Source organism: Hermetia illucens, chromosome 4 (assembly GCF_905115235.1).
Source record: "Hermetia illucens chromosome 4, iHerIll2.2.curated.20191125, whole genome shotgun sequence".
Classification (NCBI taxonomy): Eukaryota; Metazoa; Arthropoda; class Insecta; order Diptera; family Stratiomyidae; genus Hermetia; species Hermetia illucens.
In genome coordinates, this window is record NC_051852.1 from 39,346,098 (window position 1) to 39,366,820 (window position 20,723).

General features: G+C 42.8%; 1 protein-coding gene across 8 annotated transcripts in view; it reads left to right on the forward strand.

Annotated features, from left to right (window-relative positions):
* LOC119655154 overlaps positions 1-20,723 on the forward strand; it is a 584,113-nt gene that overhangs the window by 227,497 nt on the left and 335,893 nt on the right. For 6 of the 8 annotated variants that reach the window (XM_038060895.1, XM_038060896.1, XM_038060898.1 and 3 more), the window contains exons 2-8: positions 5,622-5,933; positions 7,103-7,138; positions 7,436-7,541; positions 7,605-7,695; positions 16,002-16,366; positions 16,431-17,317; positions 17,385-17,488. In XM_038060895.1, coding sequence (XP_037916823.1) covers positions 5,869-5,933; positions 7,103-7,138; positions 7,436-7,541; positions 7,605-7,695; positions 16,002-16,366; positions 16,431-17,317; positions 17,385-17,488 — 1,654 coding nt within the window. In that variant the 5' untranslated portion in view covers positions 5,622-5,868. The remainder of the gene's footprint in view (positions 1-5,621; positions 5,934-7,102; positions 7,139-7,435; positions 7,542-7,604; positions 7,696-16,001; positions 16,367-16,430; positions 17,318-17,384; positions 17,489-20,723) is intronic. The other 2 variants (XM_038060901.1, XM_038060902.1) reach the window with 2 other exon arrangements.

Here is a 20,723-nt window from a genome sequence, read left to right on the forward strand (position 1 = left end):
AGGTAGGTCGTGAGAAATGGTGGTTTCCTAAATTCTAGCTGTAAGCATTGCTGCTGGATGCGGTCATTCTAATTTGAAATAGCTAAGGTAGACTGTCATGGGAAGTTAAAGGAAAATTATTAACGGAAAGCATTATGTGTGGCCTTTTTCCTCTGGATGTCCAGAGTAGAGTGCCAAGGTCCTTGAGAAAAAGGAATATTACTGCCAGGAAAACCTTTCTTGGGTGTATGCCGAAAGAAATCTGAAGCGTTTGGATCGCGGGGTACAAGTTAGCTCAGTTGCTTTGGCAAAAGATGTTGTCACAATGAGCACCACTCCAGATCGAAAAGGACAGTGTAGAGAGGATAATGTTTCTCACGTGGTCCGATTTGTCAAGAAGGCACTCCAAAATTCTTATTTGATGGTCATCAACTTTAAACTAATGTTCATCCCCCTCTATCTGCATTGCCAAACAATCTCACGAGCTGCTTTCCTGACCTTACCTGCAGTGTTGCTAGATCCTTTTGCTTTCCCCGTCACGAAACTGTTGAAAACCCTTCTTGTTGAAGACTCAACAATCGTATCAGTTTCCATGTGGTGCACTTGTAGCCAATAATTTTTACAATTGAAAGGCGGCTTATACTCCACACTTACTTGATCCAATTTAGGGAAAATACCATAAATATAATATTAAGCTTGCTCGAATACAATTTGGGATGTTAATTGAACAATATTGGAAAAATAACTCCAGTTTGAAAATGCAGGAACTTGCCGGTTGCTCTGTAAATAAGTTTTTTTTTCAATTTTATTTTTTATTTCCAACATTATTTTACTTTAATTTTTTGGGGCCTTATTTTGCCGACAGTATGGGAACTTCAAAGGTCACGCTTCGTTTACCTGCGACAAGGAGGAATATTTTTAAATTTTTATGGAAAACAAAATCTTATTAAAATCAGTTCACTGTCTGCCTGTTTATCTACCTCTATTTTAAGGAGGTTGACATCTGCAATAAACACTGGCCGGTACACGCTAGTGTGTGGAAACTTTACGTACCAAAAACCGCCTCGAATCCCCATTTGCTCATGGAACCACCAGAAAGTATTACATAATAGGGCGAAGTTAACTCACTTTAGCTAGGTCTCCCTCTACTATGCATGACGTTCGCAAGTACGCCTTCTTCATCTTTTCCGCTTTACGTAGTTTACTCTGGGTCTATGCGATCATGGAGTTGATCGCAACCCAATTCTCCTCACCACCTTTCCCCGTATAAGCGCTACACCTAGAGCTTTCTCTAGGTTTCTTCTCTCATTCATGAATCTTGGACAGTGAAGTATACGTGTTCTGAGTCTTCGCGGACTCCCTGGCAGTTTGGGCAATTGGGCAACTCGCCCAATTTAAACCTATACATGTACACGCCCCGTTAAAATTTGATGGTTGGGATCAGCCTGGTCTTTTCCCAATGCTCCTGCCATCTGTTTACTGATCTCTCTCTTCCAGCATTCAGCGGACTTGGAAGTGATGATGGGAGTGTCATTTCTACTGCGGTCGTAATTTCGCTTCTGGTGGGTGAAGACCGCTTCCATTTTTCTTCCACAAGCTCCACAGGCTAATAGAATTAATTGCTTCTCGTAAATATAACTCAGTATTCTCGACATACTTTGCGACTACAACCAATGGTATATCATCGGCGTAACTCACCACCGTGGCCTACCCCACCGGATTAAGAACCCGATGTTCTACAGTAGTGGACTCAGTACGGAGTCCTGTGGAACACGTAAAGAGACAACCTGCTCTTGGGGTTCACCATACAAGTACTATCCTTTCAGTGAATAACGTTTCAGCCAAGTCATACAATTTAGTAGCATGAATGGTCAATCTGACTTTACGGAACCTGAAAGGCCTCCTTGGCTCTCAACCATGGGGAGGAATTTATTGTAAATTAATCGCTCAAATATTTGCCCCGTAGTGTCCTGAAGACATATTCGATCATCATGTTTGTAACGATATTGTATGCATTATCTTGGCCGCCCTGTCCCGGGACCTGTCACCAAGAGAGATCAGGTAGGATTTATCATAGTGGAATAACTTCAACTATACTTTATTTATCTCTTTTCCTGATCTCAGTATCTTATTTTTGAAAAGTCCATCCACAAAGCAACCTCTGCCACCCTCGGGGTCACCAAGCCGAGTAAGCGGTACATCAACCGAGATACTTGGCTTTGGAATGATGATGTTGAAATGAAGGTCCGTGAAAAGAAACCCTTTCTCGACGATAAAACGCTGGTCAATTGGCAAATTTATAAGAATGCCAATCGGGAAGCAAAGAAAGCAGTCGCTGTCACCCGAGCGGATCATTACAAACATCTTTACGATAAACTGGACACTCGGGATGGCGAGAGAGATCTGTATCGACTTGCTAAAAGCCGTAATGAACGTACACAGGATATCGAACACTTCTGTTGCGTTAATGACAAGAACGGTACTTTGCTTACCAACCGTCGAGCCGCAACGGATAGATGGCGAGAATACTTTGAGCGGATTTCAACTGAAGAATTTGTTCATGCTACACTTCCACAATCATTGCCGTCCCCACGTACTCGAAGAGGATGATCAGACCCGAGTTTGCAAGGAACTCATCTGAAGTGGCTCTGCCACGAAGCCTCACTGGAGGTTATCTGGTACTATGGGAACCGGGATGGCCCTCTGAGAGCATATGCTCCAGAAGAATTCCTGGAGGATGTGTTCTCGGCCCGGTTATTTGCGGTTGGCCCCCTAGTGGGAGTTTCATGGTGGTTGTTGTTATGCCTACATCGCGGGCAGAGCTCCTCGGAGCTCGAGCGTGGAGTTGCGCTGTACAACTCGGGAGCCGTACCCCTTAGTTGCGGCAGAGGTTAGATAGGCCTCGCATCCACTGGTATGAATGCTGAGCCTGCACTCAGTATAAACCAGGACCGCTGTGCTTACATGGCGGGGCTCTGATTGTAGTCCCAAAATCAATCCGTGTCCCAAGAGGACCGTGGGATTAAACCTTCACGGCAGGTACTCACGTTGAACCCCAGGACATGTCAGCGCAACTGAAGTCGAGGAGGCAATGAAACGAATGAAATCGGGAAAAGCAACAGGACCTGACGACATCGCATCTGAGCTCTGGAAAGCGAAGAGCTGGGACTCAACACTGTAGCTTAGTGAATTCTTTAATCGGGTTATTCAGGAAGGAAGAACACCATCTGACTGGCAAGAAAGTACTACTTTTCCAATATGGAAAAAGAAAGGTAGTCCAGCAGAATGTTGAAATTATCGTCCGTGTAGGGGTATCATAACCGCTTCGTGTCTCTGTTGGTGTTCATCAAGGAAGCGCCCTCTCACTCCTCTTTGTTCTTGTTATGGACACCGACACATAGAACATTCAACTTCAAGCGCCCTAAACGCTGCTTTATGCAGATGATGTTTTCCTAGCATCTAATACCAAAAATGATCTCGAGCAACTTGTCCACAAATGGAATGATCTCCTCATGCAACATGGTCTCAGATTGAATTTAAACAAAACAGAATTTTTGACGACCGATCCCCATGAAACAGGCAAAATCACTGTCACCGACAGTGATCTGCCCAGAGCTGAGCAATTTAAATACCTCGGGTCAATGCTATCAGCCAATGGAAAACTGCGTTATGAAATTGCTTCACGCAATAACGCAACCGGGATGAAGTAACGTTCCACAACTGGTATTCTTTATGATCGACGTATTAACGCACGTCTCAAATCTTAAATTTACCGCAATGTCGTCCGTCCTGTCGCTCTCTATGATTCTGAGCGTAGGCCGATTATAAAAGACAATGATCGGCGTTGATTGCGTTGGACTAGTGGCATGACCCGTTTTGATCACATCCGAAATGAAGATATCCGCGATCGATATGGGGTTGCACCGATCGTGGAAAAGTTGCGAGAGAGGCGTCTTCGATGGTATGGTCACGCAATTTGTGTTAACGAGAATTCACTTGGCAAGATTGGTCTGAAAATCGAAGTCGATGGTAAACGACTAAAAATGGCTGAAATAACGGTGACTTGATACGCTGGATGGGGATTTAAAAGCCTCGAGATTGCACCCAGATCTGGCATTCGATAGAGCCAAATTTCGAAAGCGACGAAGGCTGAAGAAAAAGAAGAAGTGTCCTGAGGACATATCGGATGGCTCACGTGAAGGTTTACCGACCTTCACGCTGCAACAAATTTCCCCCGGACATGCACGCTTTTAACAGCTCAGCGAACACATCGGGTTTGAATTTCACGACGTGCTTAAAGACCCTGGTCGATATTCAAAGATCCCTGAAAAGTGTCACTGGCCCTCTATTGCGAGAGGAATAGCCCCTGGATGACTTTCAACAAGAGAATAGGACAGGTGATCTGCAGCGGTGTCTGGCCTCTGAGTCCTTCCATCACAAAAAATTTGTTTATTTGAAACGTCCGTTGTGTTAATTAAATATTTTTCAAAACCTTGCAGAAAAAGCGCATTTTTTATGTGAATATTTTCTAGAATGACCCTTTCAAATTGAGCGCAAATTCTAATACAACCATTCTGATTACAAAGAATCGCTTGTAAAACATCATCAAATTATCAAAATAGTTGCTCCAACCCATTTGGACGTTCCCGAGTTCACACGGTATCTATGATATTACCAAAAGTCACCATTACCTTCACCGAATGGAGGCTCGGTTTCGGCATATGCTTTGGTGGTTCATCAGCATCTAGCCATTGTGCTGATCGGTGACGATTGTCGTCGGATTCGACTAGCAAACGCAGCTCGTCGTTGTCGATCGATGGTCCTGGATGTCCACGTGGCTCACTTTGAAAGTTTACGTCGCCTGGCCGGAATTTTTCGAACCACCGCCGTGTGGTTCGTTCGTTTACTGTATCAGTTTCAAATGCGCTGTTAATGCTCTTGGTCGCCTCAGCCGCTTTATGACCGAGTTTGAACTCTGCAGAAAAAGTATACGTTCTTGGCTCTTTTCCATTCTTTTTTCCTGTCTCACTGTTATCACAACGATGGTTAGAACTGAAATGACTCCCTGATTAAATGTAGGAGTATTGATACTTCATTATCCGACACCAACAGCGCCAACTGGTGCTGGTTTGATACAGCAAAATCGCAACTAACTTCACTTGATTGCCAAATCGGCCATTTCATGTGCAACAACCTAATAGTATACTTTGGAGTTGCAATAATAATAATCTGTTAATAATTATGACAAATATTGGAACGATTTGAGCTTGTAGCGATTTTGAAGTGCATGCGTTTCTATTTTTTTGTAGTGCAGAGATAAGTAGCCATAAAAGATATTTACATATTTAGTAAAATGGTTATTGATCAATAATATTATATTTTAGATATCGATATGCATATCATAACATATGATGTTGCTAAATATTTGGTTTCTTTTCATTTAATTTACTTTTTGAGAATCTAAATGTGTAGAAAATGTCTATAGATGTAATCAGGAAACATCTCCTTAGCTTAGTTTTAGAAAAAATGAAAGTCCTTGATGCATTGTTTTGCGTTTGATTATATTATTACAATCTGATTTCTATAAAAATCAATTCCAAGATTAGAAAAAATATATATATTTGAAATAAAACTGTTTCCAGACAAAACTCTTCCTCTTTCTCGTGGAACGTATTATCATTATCGTATCTTATATGTAGTGAGATGCTGGTAAGAAAGATGAAAGGATACTAATGGTGTTGTGATAACGACAGCGGTAATTATGAAGCCCACGCAAAGGAGCCTTCACTACTACTACAACCACTGCTAGAAAGATTTGTCTTCGAACCCCCTCCACTCTACCACTACTGGATGTGATAATTCGTATAAAAACGGCCTCAGATATGAACAATGGCAAAACTTCGACAGTACAGATCCGTAGAGAGGCAGCAGTCAACGCCAAATATAAGAAAAAAGTTCGATATTACTTTAATTTGGAATTTTTTATCATATATGAGTACATTGAAGATTTTCGATGCTTCCAAGAGGAGAATAATTTTAATTGAGGGAAACATCCTGTAAGATATTTCCTATTATCTAAAGTTCATCACGTACGATTTGAAAAAAAGCATTGAAATCTTCAATTTACTCTGAGTTCATTTTGACTGAAAAATGAAAAAGATTCAAATCATTCACACATTTTTCAAACAAATGATCAGCGTTGCAAAAAAGCATTGGAAAAGCTGGAAAAACTGCATTGCTTTACATCACCCTTTTGCTACTCTTCTCTTGACTTCTATTTTTCGTTTTCTTCACGCATTTTTGAATTGAGAAATGACGAACGACAGTTTCCGTAGTTTCAAACGCATTGAATGATTTTCTATTTAAAAGTTATGAAACGTTACAAGAGTATCTACACTTCTATCGTATGTTGGGAGTACATCCCGGAAGGTATAGCTCCCTCTGGAGTAATTGTGACTGGTAACATGGTCATTATTGAAACTTGGTTGCATTTGTTACGCTTACTTTACTGCTTTGCTTTTTACGGAAAACAATTACAAATTACTTTCACTTCACTCTATTTTTCTCTGTTCATTTGCATTTCTTCAAACGTTATTCGCAGTTAATTTCCGTTCAAATTTCTACTGCTGTTTCGCTTAGTAGGTTCACAGTTGATTAAGAATGTACATACATATTAGGCTGGAGTTTGCTGAAACAATTTGTCAGCTATGCTCAGAAGTATCTACGGAAAATACGCATTGAACCGGTGGATATCCTCCGGTGCTTTACTTTAAGTTCTTAGAAGCTTTTCACCTCAAATATGCTTTACACCGCATAGTGAATAAAAGTTTTGTAGGCTACTTTCTCTACTTTCTCCACACTTTCCTTGTTGCGTATCCTTCGATTGAAGCTAAAATGAGTTCTAAAAGCTTTGTTGTACTAAATGAGAGAAAGCATGTAAAAGTTTCGAACTCTACGCGGTAAGGTCGGAATCTTTGCTTCAAAAGTTATCTTTCCTGGAATTAAGTTCGATTTTTCGTTACCAACTTTTCATTGATTTTCAACTCTATCTTTTCATCTATTTCATTTTTTCTAAGAAAAGTATGTTATTTTATTAAAATAATTGAAATTAATTTCTTTTAAGAGAGCTCAAAAGGCTATCGCCGGTCTATCAACTAAGGTTTGTGAGTGAACTAAGGTTAAAGTGCATCCTTTCCCCCTCTATGTTTGCATGTGCCTTGGCTTAGAAATAACCATCAGCATCTATGGTTCTGCACGCTATATTGCTCTCATTAATTAAGCGAAATATTCTAGATAAAAAATATATACTCTCAAACACTTACACAAAACTTATTACACTCGATTAAAAAAAATCAAGTTTATTCTTAATTCGGTTGTTTTATTTCTTTTTTCACCATTTCTCCTACGGGGGCAATTCATCTCTAATTGGAACATTAAATGGGAAACGAATAAACAGGACAATGACTGCAGTATGTTTTGTGTGCAATCTCCCCATTATGTCCCATCAAGTTGGCTTGGTATGGCAGGGTGGAAATGGATGGGACGATATGGTCAGAGAACAGGTAAGTGCATAATCCTCAATCAGTAATTAAAATAAGTTAGTTAATGTGTTTTTGCTATTACAGTTGGAGGAATCTACAATTCGACAAAGATTGGGAGGACGAAGAGATTCCGCAGCTCAAATAAATTCACCTCCTAGTACATCTCCACCACCAGGTAAGATTTTTCCCCCTTCTATTTATACTTATTTAGAGAAATAGAATATTTAGTGCTGGTTAAAATTTACAGAAACCTCCCTAAAAATTCTGCCTCCAGCGAATGCCTCGTATATCCTCTATTAGACCTGCCTGCTGGGAAGGGTTCAAATTTCTCCACTCGATTGCACGAATCTTTGCAATTTCATCCTGCAGGGTAGACTTGACAATGGATGGTCGGATGCCAAAAGTTGGTTCTGACCCCATCATTGTGGATCCAAACCCTTAGCGAGCCGTTTTGTCAACCTTTTTATTACCAGCAATGTTTGAGTGTCCTGGCATCCACTTCAGCAATGTTTCGTTCAGTCGACTAAGTTTCAGCAGCACCTTATGACAACTCTACACTAACTGGCTTGACATGTCGTTGCTGTTTAGTGCTGATAACGCATCCAGACTGTCGGAACAGATTCGAATGGTGCGATCCCTCCATTTTTGTTGCAGACATTCTTCTGCTGCCAATTAAATGGCATATATCTCCGTCTGAAGTACGGTGGTCATTTTTTCGAGGGATCGGGCCAGTTCTATAATCGGATTCGACGAGAACACACCTGCGCTCGATTCGCCCTCCATGACTGACACGTCGGTGAAGATTATTAGTCTGTTATCTGAAATAACTCTTGGCTATTTGTCGACCATTCTTCTCTTTCGGTGATTACGACAGTGTATGTCTTTTTAAAGGCGAACCTGGAAACCATATGATCGGTCGGCATCAGGGCTACCGGATGTTTCTCAAGGAATTTCCAGACAAACGCATGACCATGTGATTGGCCGCCTTTCCACGCCCCGAATGGCATCGAGCCTATATACGTCATTGGTTGCTTTCCGTTTCACCTCCAAGTGAATTGGGGGTAAATTGCAGTCGGCGTAGTACTCATTGTTCCAGTAATATCTAGGCAACCAAGTCTCCAAATGCTTACAAAGTTCAGTCTTGGCCACCAGACGATGCATGCATATATCAAAATGGGTTTTATTATGGACGTATGCATCCAGTATATCCGTTTTGGTGAAAGTCCCCAGCTCTTACCTATCGCATTCCTACAACCCCAGAGCCATCTGCAGGATTTCTGATATTGTTTCTGAATATAGTGCTTCCACGTTAACTTAGAGTCGAGATGTACTCCTAAATATTTGACTGTTTGTGCCAGTTGGATTTCCGTCCCTGCTAAGGTGGGTAGGGTATAGCTGCCCCACCTGACATTCCTAGTGAACATAACTAGTCCAGTCCAGTCTTCCTAGCGTTCACCGTGAGTCCATGGCGGAGGCACCAACTGTGGATTCCATGCAGAGTTGCATTCAAGCGGTTACATACTGTGTCCGCAAACTTACCGGTAATTATTAAGGCTAGGTCGTCCGCAAATGTTTGCGCGAAAACTTTTCGTCCTCCAGGAACCACAGCAGAGTATCCATTACCAAGAGCCATAACAGTGGAGAGACAACCCCTCCCTGTCTTCAACTCCAATCGATTTCTGGCCGACTGATATGTGCTTGTTAGTCAAGCAAGCTTCATAAGTCATACCTTCGGTGTTGATTAAGTGTCCCCCTAAAAACTCTACTTTCAGCGAATGTCTGGTATATCCTTCATCAGGCGACTAATATACTTGACAATATCAATCACGATAGGCACTCTCACATAGCTGAAAGTGGTTGTACCTTTCCTTGTAAAACTAACGTAAGTTTAGTTTAGTCTATTGGGGAGAACTCCAGGTCTGAGCACTCCGACCTTTGTTAGGTCTACTGTACTTTCACCGGAAATCGCCAATTCAGTGACTTCTCGTCTGCGACGTTCCCAGGCTTTTGCGAATCTGAGAACATTCTCCTGAGGCTAAGAGTGTGCAGATTCTTCATTGAAGAAAACCTTAGCAAGGTATCTTTGCCTAATATCTGGCTAAGTAGCTTCATATGAAGTACACGGCCGTCTCTCCTTCCTTCTCACATTAGTTGCATATAGCCGAAACCACCACCCCGAACTTTTCCATATGGTAGTTTAAGGAGGAATATCCCGTTAAAAGCCCTACTAGGGTTTCCATGTCCCATTTCTTGAGGGACAACAAAAATGCCTCTCTAGAGGCCCAAGGCAAGAGTTCAAATTTCTCCACTCGATTACGTGAAACCTTGCAATTTCATCCTGCAGAGTGGACTCGACAATGGATGGCCGGATGCCAAAAGCTGAGAACATTCCTACGCCCGTCTATCTTACATGACTTGCGGTGAAGATTATTAAGTCTATCATCTGAAAAGACTCATGGTCATTTATCTTTTGGTGATTACGACAGTGTATGTCCTTTCAAAGATGATATGATTAGCCGGCATCAGAACCACCGCATGTTTGTTCAAGAATTTCCGAATGGATGCATGACCGAATGATTGGCCGCCGTTCCACGCTCTTTTGGTATCGAGTCTATTTCCATCATTGGCTGCTTTCAGTTTCCCTTCCAAATGAATTTGGGGGGGGGGGGGGGAGGAGTAGATTTATGATAACTTCGAGCGCCACGGTCGGTGTACTAGTCATTGCTCCAGTAATACTTAGACAATCGAGGTTCATACTGATAACAAAGTTCAGCCTCGGCCACTAGACGATGCATTTCATACGTCAAAAAGGTTTTATTATGGATGTATGCATCCAATGAATCTATTGTGGTGAAAGCCCCCAGCTGTTACCTATCGCAGTCCTACAGGAATAGAATAATAAGTTGGATTTCTGATGTTATTTCTGGATATGATGCTTCCAAGTTAGCTTGGAGTCGAAATGTATTTCTAAATACTTGATGGCTTATACTAACTGGATTTCCTACTAAGGTTGGTAGCGTACAGCTACCGCACCTGACGATCCTAGTAAAAACAACTAGTCCAGTCTTCCTAGCGTTCACCGTGTGTCCATTATGGAGGCACCAACTGTGGATTACATGCAATGTTGCATTCAAGCGACTCCCTGCGGAGTATACTTATAGTAAGGATAGCAGGCTACCTGTAAGTTATACTTCAACGCAAGGTTTTGATGGAGAATCTTGCAGATGGAGTTATGACGACTGGTGTACTCGATACTGCTCAACAGATGTTATGTGCTGGATGGTCTCCTCTTCACAGTTGCATATCCTACACTGGAGTTGGTGATTGAAAAGTCGTACCGTTTATAATTTCTTATTGCGAAGCTAGAATTGTTCGGTCTCAAAGAATGGTACACCATTATTCAACCATTTGTTGGCAAATTTGATGTCAATACTTGGCAACAACACATTTTTGATATGATCTCCGTGAAAGGGTATCTCTTTTCATATGTCGATGTTCTGTTGGTCTGAAGTAACATTCGACATGAGATCAAGTTCAAAGGTGACAATTTATTATCTGCCATGACAGTAGCCTGATGTATTTGGCTAGGGGATTGTTTCTCATGGAAAAACTCACGCACTTGATTATAATGCAATGTTTTCAAAACAAGTACCCCCTTTTCTACCTAATGACGTTGGATGGTGATCGTCAATTTTTCGGTGGTTCTATTGTACATGTTGTTGTTTGCAAGAACTACCCTTACCCGTCTATTGACAGATTCTAAATGATCTAAATATTCCTTTCCTGTATGAGACTGGAAGTATATAGAAGGACGGGAATGGCGAGGTATTGTTTACCATGATTTTATTTTTCTGAACAGATCAGTTTTGTGGACAAGATCTAGATGCGTTCAAATTGCTTGCAGCAACTTAGATTTAATTATTACCACGGTAAGTGTTTTCGCTTGCAATATGCGCGGGTATTTTTAGACGTCATCCGAATCCATGCTCTAAATTTGGATGTTATTATGGCTGTGTGTTTCGCTGTTGGTACGTTTTCCCTGGACAATTGTTTTCATACGACATTTTGCCAAACCCAACTGTCATGGTCATTTCAGGGAGGACCTTGCATGAGCGCATAAAATGTGGGAGCCACGCTGCTTCTAAATTGCGACGGCAAGGTTTGCTCCAAACACTTCTGCGGAGGCCTTCTCCGTGGTCCAGATCGAGGTTACTTTTTTCGACCTGATTTAGTGAGATTTTTATAAAATCGCCTTTGTTTCTGGAAGAGCAAGGTGTTGGGAGAGTTCTTCGATTGGCATATCATTGGACAGGTGGTAGTTTCCAATAATGTCCGCAACGCATCTCTGCACTCTTGGTGATGCATTTCGAAGAGGTGCTCCTGAACACGGTCAATTTTGTTGAGCCGAAATACCTAGAACGGTAAAGTCTTCCTGCACATGCCTCTGTTATTCGCTCCAAGGTGTTGATTATTGAGACGAGCTGCAACGTAGATCAGGCTGTGACCCTCTGTGACAGTAACCTCGCTAGCCAAACCATCACCCAAAATTCTGTCAACGGCAGCAATGATGTAGGCAATTGCCAAAGTAAACTTTAGTTTTGAGATCTTTGACCTAGCGAATGGAAAAACCTCAGTATATTCTGTGAATGCGACCTGGAATGCGGTCAAAGCCTCATTATAAGTTGGGTCGACATCCCCAGTTGCTAAACTTCTCCTAACTATTGGGTTCATGGAATGCCTTATAGATGTAGTACTTGTGTTGCTCCTTTAACTAGTCCGGTAAATTGATGGCTCCAGACCGAGCTCAAGTGAAACTTTTTGGAAGATTTATTGCCTAGTTTCTAGGGCAACTCGGTTGTTTTTCACTATCACCTTGTACTGGTTGACGACGTTCTGTTCTGGAGCATGACTTAGTTCTGGAAATCGGGTTATGAACGCGTCATTTCCTTCCGCTCTCAAGTATTTCATATTCTACCCAATCTGATTCAACACTGCGATGCGAAACAAGTTCCCCCTGGAAAATGTAGGAAGCAAAAAGTTGATAACCTCCGGTATTCCTGTTAATTTTGTTAAATATGTTTTGAAACCATTATCTAGCCAATGTCGTCCTTCCATTTTTATCAAATTCACCGACTGCATTATTAACTACTCTAAATTTTTTTACTATTCAGCTGATTCATCAGCATATAGTTAAACATGATCGCCATTCACCCCTCGGCGGGGCATAGCGCTTCGACCACACCTACCTGCCAGCATACATCGCCGAAATACGCCTTAACTTTCCCCGAGGACTTCCCGAGACGCCCGCATTCCTCCTCTATTGTTCTACATAAAGTGCTCCTAGAGAGACCCACTCGTTGATTATCGTAGAACAGTGTACCGTGAAGCCAGCAATGGAATTGTCGCCCCTCCTTAATTTGTGACCTATTCATTGTCACTTTCGCCTTCTGATCACATTATGTGCGGCTGATAGGCCTGCGCATTGGTTGGTTCTTTGTTCGAAATAGTTTCAGGCCGGCGTACTTCGATGATAAGTCGCAGACAAGGGTTCACGAAGACTTGAAGTTTTTAAAAACGGGGGTGACTTTCCACGTGCTACACCTTCATAGCAACATAAAAAGAACGTTAGCATACGGCAGTCTCAACTTGATCATGGTGTCCCTACATTTCCAGATTTTAGATACGCGGCGAAAGCAGATCTAGCGCTATTAATGCGTCATCCAGTCTGGTACCTCCGCCGCAGAAACCACGCATCCCATTAATGTACATATAGATAGGGAGAGTACGATGGCTCATCAGATTGAGAATTTTGGTTTTGTTGATGTTTATCTTCAGTTCAATTTCTCTCTTTTTTTAAATCCAAGGCATTTGACCAAGATCTATAACTCAATGAGAGAGCAAATAAATGTCATTAGCATAGTCGAGGTTTTTAAGGAAACGTGTAATAATCCATAGAATTCCTCCACATTCTCCGGACAAGGCAACATGAAGAACGTCACCAACAGCAAGAAGAAATAATATCAGTAACTCAAATTCCTCTGAGATTTTACCTTGTGCAGCACGTGACATTTTGCACCATCATATGTTGCTATAATAGTAGCTATTAGTTTCCCCGGAATGCTGCTCTATGTAGAACACGCTACATCCACTTCCTTTTCACGCTGCCAATCTAACCTCTACTCGCTATTCAAAAATGATCCGTAAGGTATTGCAGGAAGAAAGAAAACCAGAAAGCAGTCTACTCTCTGCCTATCACGCTTTCGATGTGTTTTTTGATGTGTTCCAGGATTATTTTAGCTATTATCTTTATGATGGCAGACAGCAAGCAGACACCTCTCCAATTACTGCACTCAAGACTGGTGCCCTTCTTTAGAATCTTAACCACAATCCCCTTCTTCCACTCCCTGGGGCAGGTCTCGAATTTCCAGAATATCCATCCTAGTGAAAGTAGCAGATCTGTAACAATTGCAGGTACAACTATGAATAACCCTGCTTGGAGACCATTGCGCCCAGCGGCTTTACTCCAGTTGAGTGCATTAATGACTGAGATAATGTTTCTTTAGTCTAGATTTCATGTAATACGGTTAAGAGCCGTGATGAAGTGCTCCTTATACCTCTTCAGCTGCTTGTCACCGTGGATGAGGAGTCGTCAATTAAGGTCCTTCATTTCAGCTCTTTCGATTATGTGTCCACTTCTGAAATCATTGCTATCTGTGGAAGCTGGATCATACAAGCAAGTGGTCACAGATTTCCAACACTGCGACAAATGACGGTTGCACCAAGAAAAGAAACGTAAGCGACCACCAATATCGTTATGGTCGCCAAGACCATGTTCTCCCATCACATCTCCGAGCTAGGTGTTATCAAATCCCATCTCGGCATTCAGACCTCCCATCACGATCACAATCTTACTTTAATTAAGCCTCCCCTCAATTGCGTTGAATTGATCGTAGTTTAGTTTTTCACTTCATCGGAATTCTCCGTCGTTGCATAGCATTTTACACTTGTGATATTCCTCACCCTGGACCGAAATGTTCCAGTCAGGGTTTTTGTTAGAAACCGGCTCATAGGTCAAGAGAGCGTGGTAGCCATCAGAAAAAGCCCGAGACCAAATTCGCGTCCGCTACTACTCGGCTTCCCAAGGTACAAAAACACAACGCCACAAGAGGGAAAGAAGTACTCTCCAGAGTCTCGTCAACTTGTTTTGCTTAGGCCCATGATGACTAGTTCATATCGTCGGAATTCTCGCTCGAGTTGGAAAAAGCAAGAATTCTAGGGATCCTCGATACCGTTTTCGAGAAGTGTGCGCACATTCCCGAAACCAATCATAGTCCTGTTACAATAACCAAAGATCGTAACCGTGAGTTCAGTCCCAATACGAGGCATTATTGACATTTCAGTAGTAGTAAAATTTCAAAATTCTCAGGTTGCTAACCCACAAGCTTCTATCTCAACTCACTAAAGGCAACCATATGAAGAGGGTTATTTTTTTGCGGTACATTGCTCCGCACTATGTTCCCTCTGGTCTTCTCCACCATGGAGATGCAGTATGCTCGTTATTTTCTCTCCCCCCTTTACTTGATTTCCTGATTGATCCTGCGTCAATATATTCGCTCGCTCTGCACTAAAACTGCTTTCTGAAATGTTTCCCCTTTGAAGATCGTAAGCCTCTTTATCTTTCAAAATGATCCGACAGAATATCTCATGTTCCTTGACTATTTCCTCTGGTAAACCACATTGATCTATTATGGGGTCCTCATTTGTATATATCATTCACGATCTTTCCCCTCTTCTCTTCTGCCTTTGCTTTCTGTCTCTGATGATCTTCAACTGATTTTCTCTGTCTTTAAATAGTAAATAATAATAATAATAAAGTTAGCACGTAAGCTTCTTTAATAAGCTACATAAAGACAGTTACTACCTCGATTATCACCAATCCTACATCCAGAACGTTCATTTGCATACTGCAATTTTCTTTTAATTCTATCCAGTTCCTGTTTATATTTTTCAATTCCTTCGTAAGAAACATTGTGATTTTATATTCCTTTTCAAAATTATGCCTACATCCCAAGCAAGTTCACTGGATGTCTATTTTTTGAGAGAAGTTGCTTGACGTCAGTTATCCTGCTCACCTGCACTTCCTCTGCGTCCTTTGTCTAAAGCAACGTAAAATCTAGCGATCATCTTCCACAAACCCCCTAATAATTTGTTCTGATCCACCTCTACGTATACTTAAGATATAACAGTGATAAGCAGCGGAAAATTAAGCCGCAGGATAAGGAACCCTTTTTAAACCATTACTATACAGCTCTAGATGCTGCAACTGCCTGTTAAATTTGTACTTTATGTAAATGGATGTTCATTAGCGGACTAAGTTTTATTTCCAAAGGTAGCCTGGATTATTTTTACAGAAGAAATTGTTTCTTGCTATAAATCATTACTTAAAATTAAGTTGATATCATCAACACATCACAATTTCAGGTCTTCAACGCCGACGACGCAGTTCACTAGCCCAATTAACTGATATTCTACGTGAGTGGAGTGGTGGCGGATCGAAAAGACAAGCAAAAGCGCCACTAAACCGTCGTGAAACTCTAGCAGATCTAGCACGAAGTTTACCATGGGGAAAATCTACAACTGATGCAGGCACCGTAACAATCACAGCAGGACAAACCCACACCGCGGTTCCTAGAAAACGTAGAGAATCAAGTGCCGATTCCGGTATTAGAAGTATGCGCTCGCGTCGTGAATCGCACACTTCCGACCTAGTTAAGGCGTGGAATCGTAGTCCTGTGGAACGAGAAAAGGAAGAATCGACTGTCGCGTCTGGTGACGCTACCAGGAGTGTAAGTTAGATTACTATTCCTCCGCCCACTAGAGCATTACTATACGAGCTGTATCTTTTTACAGGGATCCCGTCGCGGTTCTGGGGAAAGTTATCGTTCCGGTCGCCGAGACTCTGTTATTGGACGACCATCCACGCCACCCCCGCCGCCGAAAGTAGTTGGGGCAACAAAGAAACGTCGGGATTCACTCGTTGCCCCGGAATTTCCGAATTTTCGCCAGGAGCAACGTCCTTCAACAAGCTCCACTGCCTCTGACTCAGGACCGATCATGTTTTCGGCTGTGTGTACGGTAGATAGTAGTTGTCAACCTCTCCCGCCTCCGACAATAATAACCAGTTCAGTCACACCGCCGGCGACTAGTCCCACTGCGCCCAAAGCACGTCGTGACTCAACTACCCAGTGCGGTCGAGTTGTAAGACGCGACTCTAAAGTCAGTCCAGAGCGAACTCCCCGCCTGCAGCGTTTGCAACGTCAAGCGACAGCATATGATGAGTCTTGTTTACCTTCCGGAGGCAGTAGTCGACGAGGATCGCAACCCGCTTTAAGTCCAGATGGACCTGATGATGCTGAAAGACGTGCCCGACGTGATAGCCTTAGCCCAGATAGTGCGTCACGTGGAAGACGCGATTCTAGATCCCATCTTTCACCGGATCGTAGTCACGAACGGGAAGGAAGTCCAAGACGTAGGACTCGGTTACGTCGACAATCATCTTCCGCCGCAAGGACTCCTCGATCTCCCGAATCGAGTAGTTGCTGTTCGTCACGGGATCCAAGCCCTTGTGCACGACCACCCCCGCCAGCTGAAACAAACAGTCGCCCTGCAATTCGTAGACAATCAACTACTGAAGAGATCCTAATTGCTAGAGGGTTTCGTAGACAATCAACCACGGAGGAGATGATCAGGTGTAGGAATTTTCGACGGCAGAGTTCGCAAAGTGATGACGTATGCAGGTGGGATTCCATTTGTCTTTAAAAAGTTGGGAGGCATTGATAGACATAATTTGGTTATATATTTCAGATATCGAGGACGACGTGACTCTTCAGCGCAAATCATCGACGGCACAATTGGCACAATGACGGTGGAAACAACAAGTACGTTTTTTGATTCGAGTACCCAGACTGGTAAGTGATATTTATAAGTAATTTGACTTCCCTGCCCCAAACCGTAAACCTGATCCTTAGGGATCTATTTGATTATTCGAGTTTTTTCACGTAAATTTCATGGAAAGTTTTCCTATGGGTTCCATTGGATTCAACAAGTATGTTAAACAAGTAGTGGCATTTGATATCGATTTAGCAGATGGGGAGGAGGAACTGTGGGATCCAATATGCTAATTTGCACTAGTCAACTCAGAGTTTTATTAGAACTTGTCGATAATATAACAGCCAAAAATTTCTCTGAACAATTCATTTGAATGTCAGCAACAGCAAGTGAAGTACCTATTTTCGGGAACTGTGCCCTTGTGGAACCCCAAAATGATGGGCATGCGCTGGGATGCTCTTCGTCCGATTTGGAGAAACGCAACACCATTTATTCTGAGTTTTTGGTTGAACACCCAAGCGAAAGCAATACAGATACTATCCATGACAGTCTCCATGCCTTGTGAGTGGCTGTCAATATGCACTCACGTTATTACCGCTGTGTCCTTCAACGCGTACAACAAAAGAGAATGTCCTACATCAGCGGTAATTCTTGACTATCTTTGGATCACCGATATTCCGTCCCTTAGTAGGCATATTCTAGGTAGCTTGCGATGCTTAATTCCCTTTGATAGCAGCGTCCTCCAGTTCATGATCGTCATCGTTTCCCCATTATTCCCGGTGGTGCCCCAGTTGAGACTTAAGAATACACTCAAGGTCTTCCCTGGTTGTCGTAAGGGGTGAACCAAAAGGAATAGAAATTTATAACCTTTAAACTTTATTGCTAGAGAAACGTCAATAACGCTCCAGATAGGGACTGACATCACGGCTATGACCTTTGGCTATCGAAAACGGACTATCGTTGGTTTCTGGAATGTGTGGAACCTCATCGACGACGGTAGGGGAATCGCTTTCTCCAACTTGAGCGGGAATTCAAACGATATAAGCTGGGTATTCTGGGCCTCATCGAAGGAGGATGGTGGGCCCTTGAGAGTACCTACTCCACTTCCTCTTGCCACACTAATGACAATGTGCTCTTATACTCTGGAATGGTAGGAAACACGAATCTAGTGTTGGGTTGTTTCTGACGGCTATCGGGGGCCGGTTTCTAACAGTTTAGTAACTACAAGGTTCCCGATTAAGTTAAGGAGCGTCACAATTGTACACTGTGGAGACTTCCGATATAATGCAGAATGATGCTTTCTACGAGCAACTATGCGCACTTCAGCGACGCTTGCTAAATGAATGCCAAGGTGGATTCGAAATGGTGGAACTCGGCGCAAAACCAGGGTGTCTGGGATTGTTGCGCCGTTAATGATGATGGAGGTGGGCTCTGAAATCTCCTTGCTCCGGCATGTGAAGGAGAAGTACGGTTTTGGCGATCTTAACAATAATCGAGATTTCTGAAGTTACAACTCATTAGTGGTACATTGTTCGAGCACAGAGGCCGCCATAAGGTCAGATGGGTTTCACCTGACCAACACGGTGCAAGCAATCAGATCGACCTCTTCGTAATCAGCAATAGATTGAGGAGTTGTCTCCTAGATGTTCTTAAGAAGAGAGGCGCTGACATCGTCCTCAAAAGGGATCACCGTCTGATGGCCGTTTTCGTTCGCTTGCATGTTGTCCGCCACTTCTCGCTGGGTTGAGGAGTTACAACTCCTAAGTTCAACATTAGCCACTTTTTTTTGACAGTGGCAGAGCTACCTTCCTGATCGGATGGCAGATATACTGATTAACCCGCCTGAGAATATCGATGAACTTTGGGCTGTCATCGAAAATGCTCTTTCCTCGGGTGGTACACAGGCCGTTGATCTTGTCCCAAAGGGGTGTCATAAGATCTGGCTGACTGCGGAACCGTGGAGACAGGTCGATGAACAGACGGGATTGAAGGCTCTGCTGACCGCTGCGATTGATGGTTGACCTGACGCCCTCAAGCAACGATAACGAGCGAAATCCTGAGAAGTTCAGCACAGTATACACCATGACAAGTAAAAATTTGCTATGGCGCTGTTCAGGAAAACGGAAGATGCCGTAGGACGCTATAATTTCAGAGGTGTATACCGCATCACGAAAAAGCTTGCATGTGGTCACAAATCTTCGATGACGAGGAATTGAGGAGGTGGCAAAAAGACTTTTCCATGGTTCTTAACTGTATCACATCCGGTGTTCCCCCTCTTGTGGATTAAATGACTAGTTGCCGTGGTATGTGTATGCGGACTGTTTCTTCACACAGAAGAGAAATCATTTTGGTCATCAATGCACTCAAAGGAAGTAAAGCTGCTGGGCTTAACGGTCTCCCGCGGGGTTAATTATTGCTGCAGTTACGGCAAATCTGCTGATACCATTTGTACGGAAATCTTGGCAAGCCCAGGCCTTTCCCAGAGAGTGGAATGACGATGATCGTCAAGATTCCAAAGAGGGACACGGCTTTTTAGTGTAACAATTGGAGCGGTATCTGCATGTTTCCTGCCGTCGCGAAGGCCATAGCTAAAATAATCCTGGAGCGCATCAAAGAACATCCTGAAAGCTTGATCGATAGGAGGCCGGCTGATTTCTGCTCCGAATTCTTCTGCATTGAGCACGTCAAATCCCTATGGGTCTTTTTCGAGCAGTCCGTGATTGCGAGAAAGTTTTTGATAGTGTAGTGTATCTGTAGTGTTCTGCGCAGGCATTCTGGACCACCAATATCCATTATCAGAACGACATATGATGGCGCAAGATATCAGGTGCTACGCCGAGATAAAATCTGGGAGGATTTAAGGTTCAAAGCGGAGTCCGCCAGGGTGATCTTGCCACCATTTTTTTGAAATCATAAAAAACTTGTTGTTTCTTTTCCATTGGTGTAAATATATATTCTTGCAAATTCCGATATTTCGGGAACCGCTTGTTCCCTTCATTAGTGCTAACAAGTCACTGTCACCAATATTATTTCTTCTTGCTATCGGTGGCATTCTCCATACTGCTTTGTCCATAGTGGAGCAATTGACTGTATTATCTTTTTTCAAACACCTCGACTACGCTGATGACATTTTTTTGGTCTCTCACCGGGTTATGGACCTTCACCAAATGGCTCTGAATTTGGAAAAGGAGGCAAGTAGAGTTGGAATACTAACGAAACCAAGGTTCTCAGTCCGACGGATCATCGCACTCTCCCTATTTGCATTAATGGGCAGAACATCGAAGGAGACGATAAATTTGTAAATCTGGGAATCGT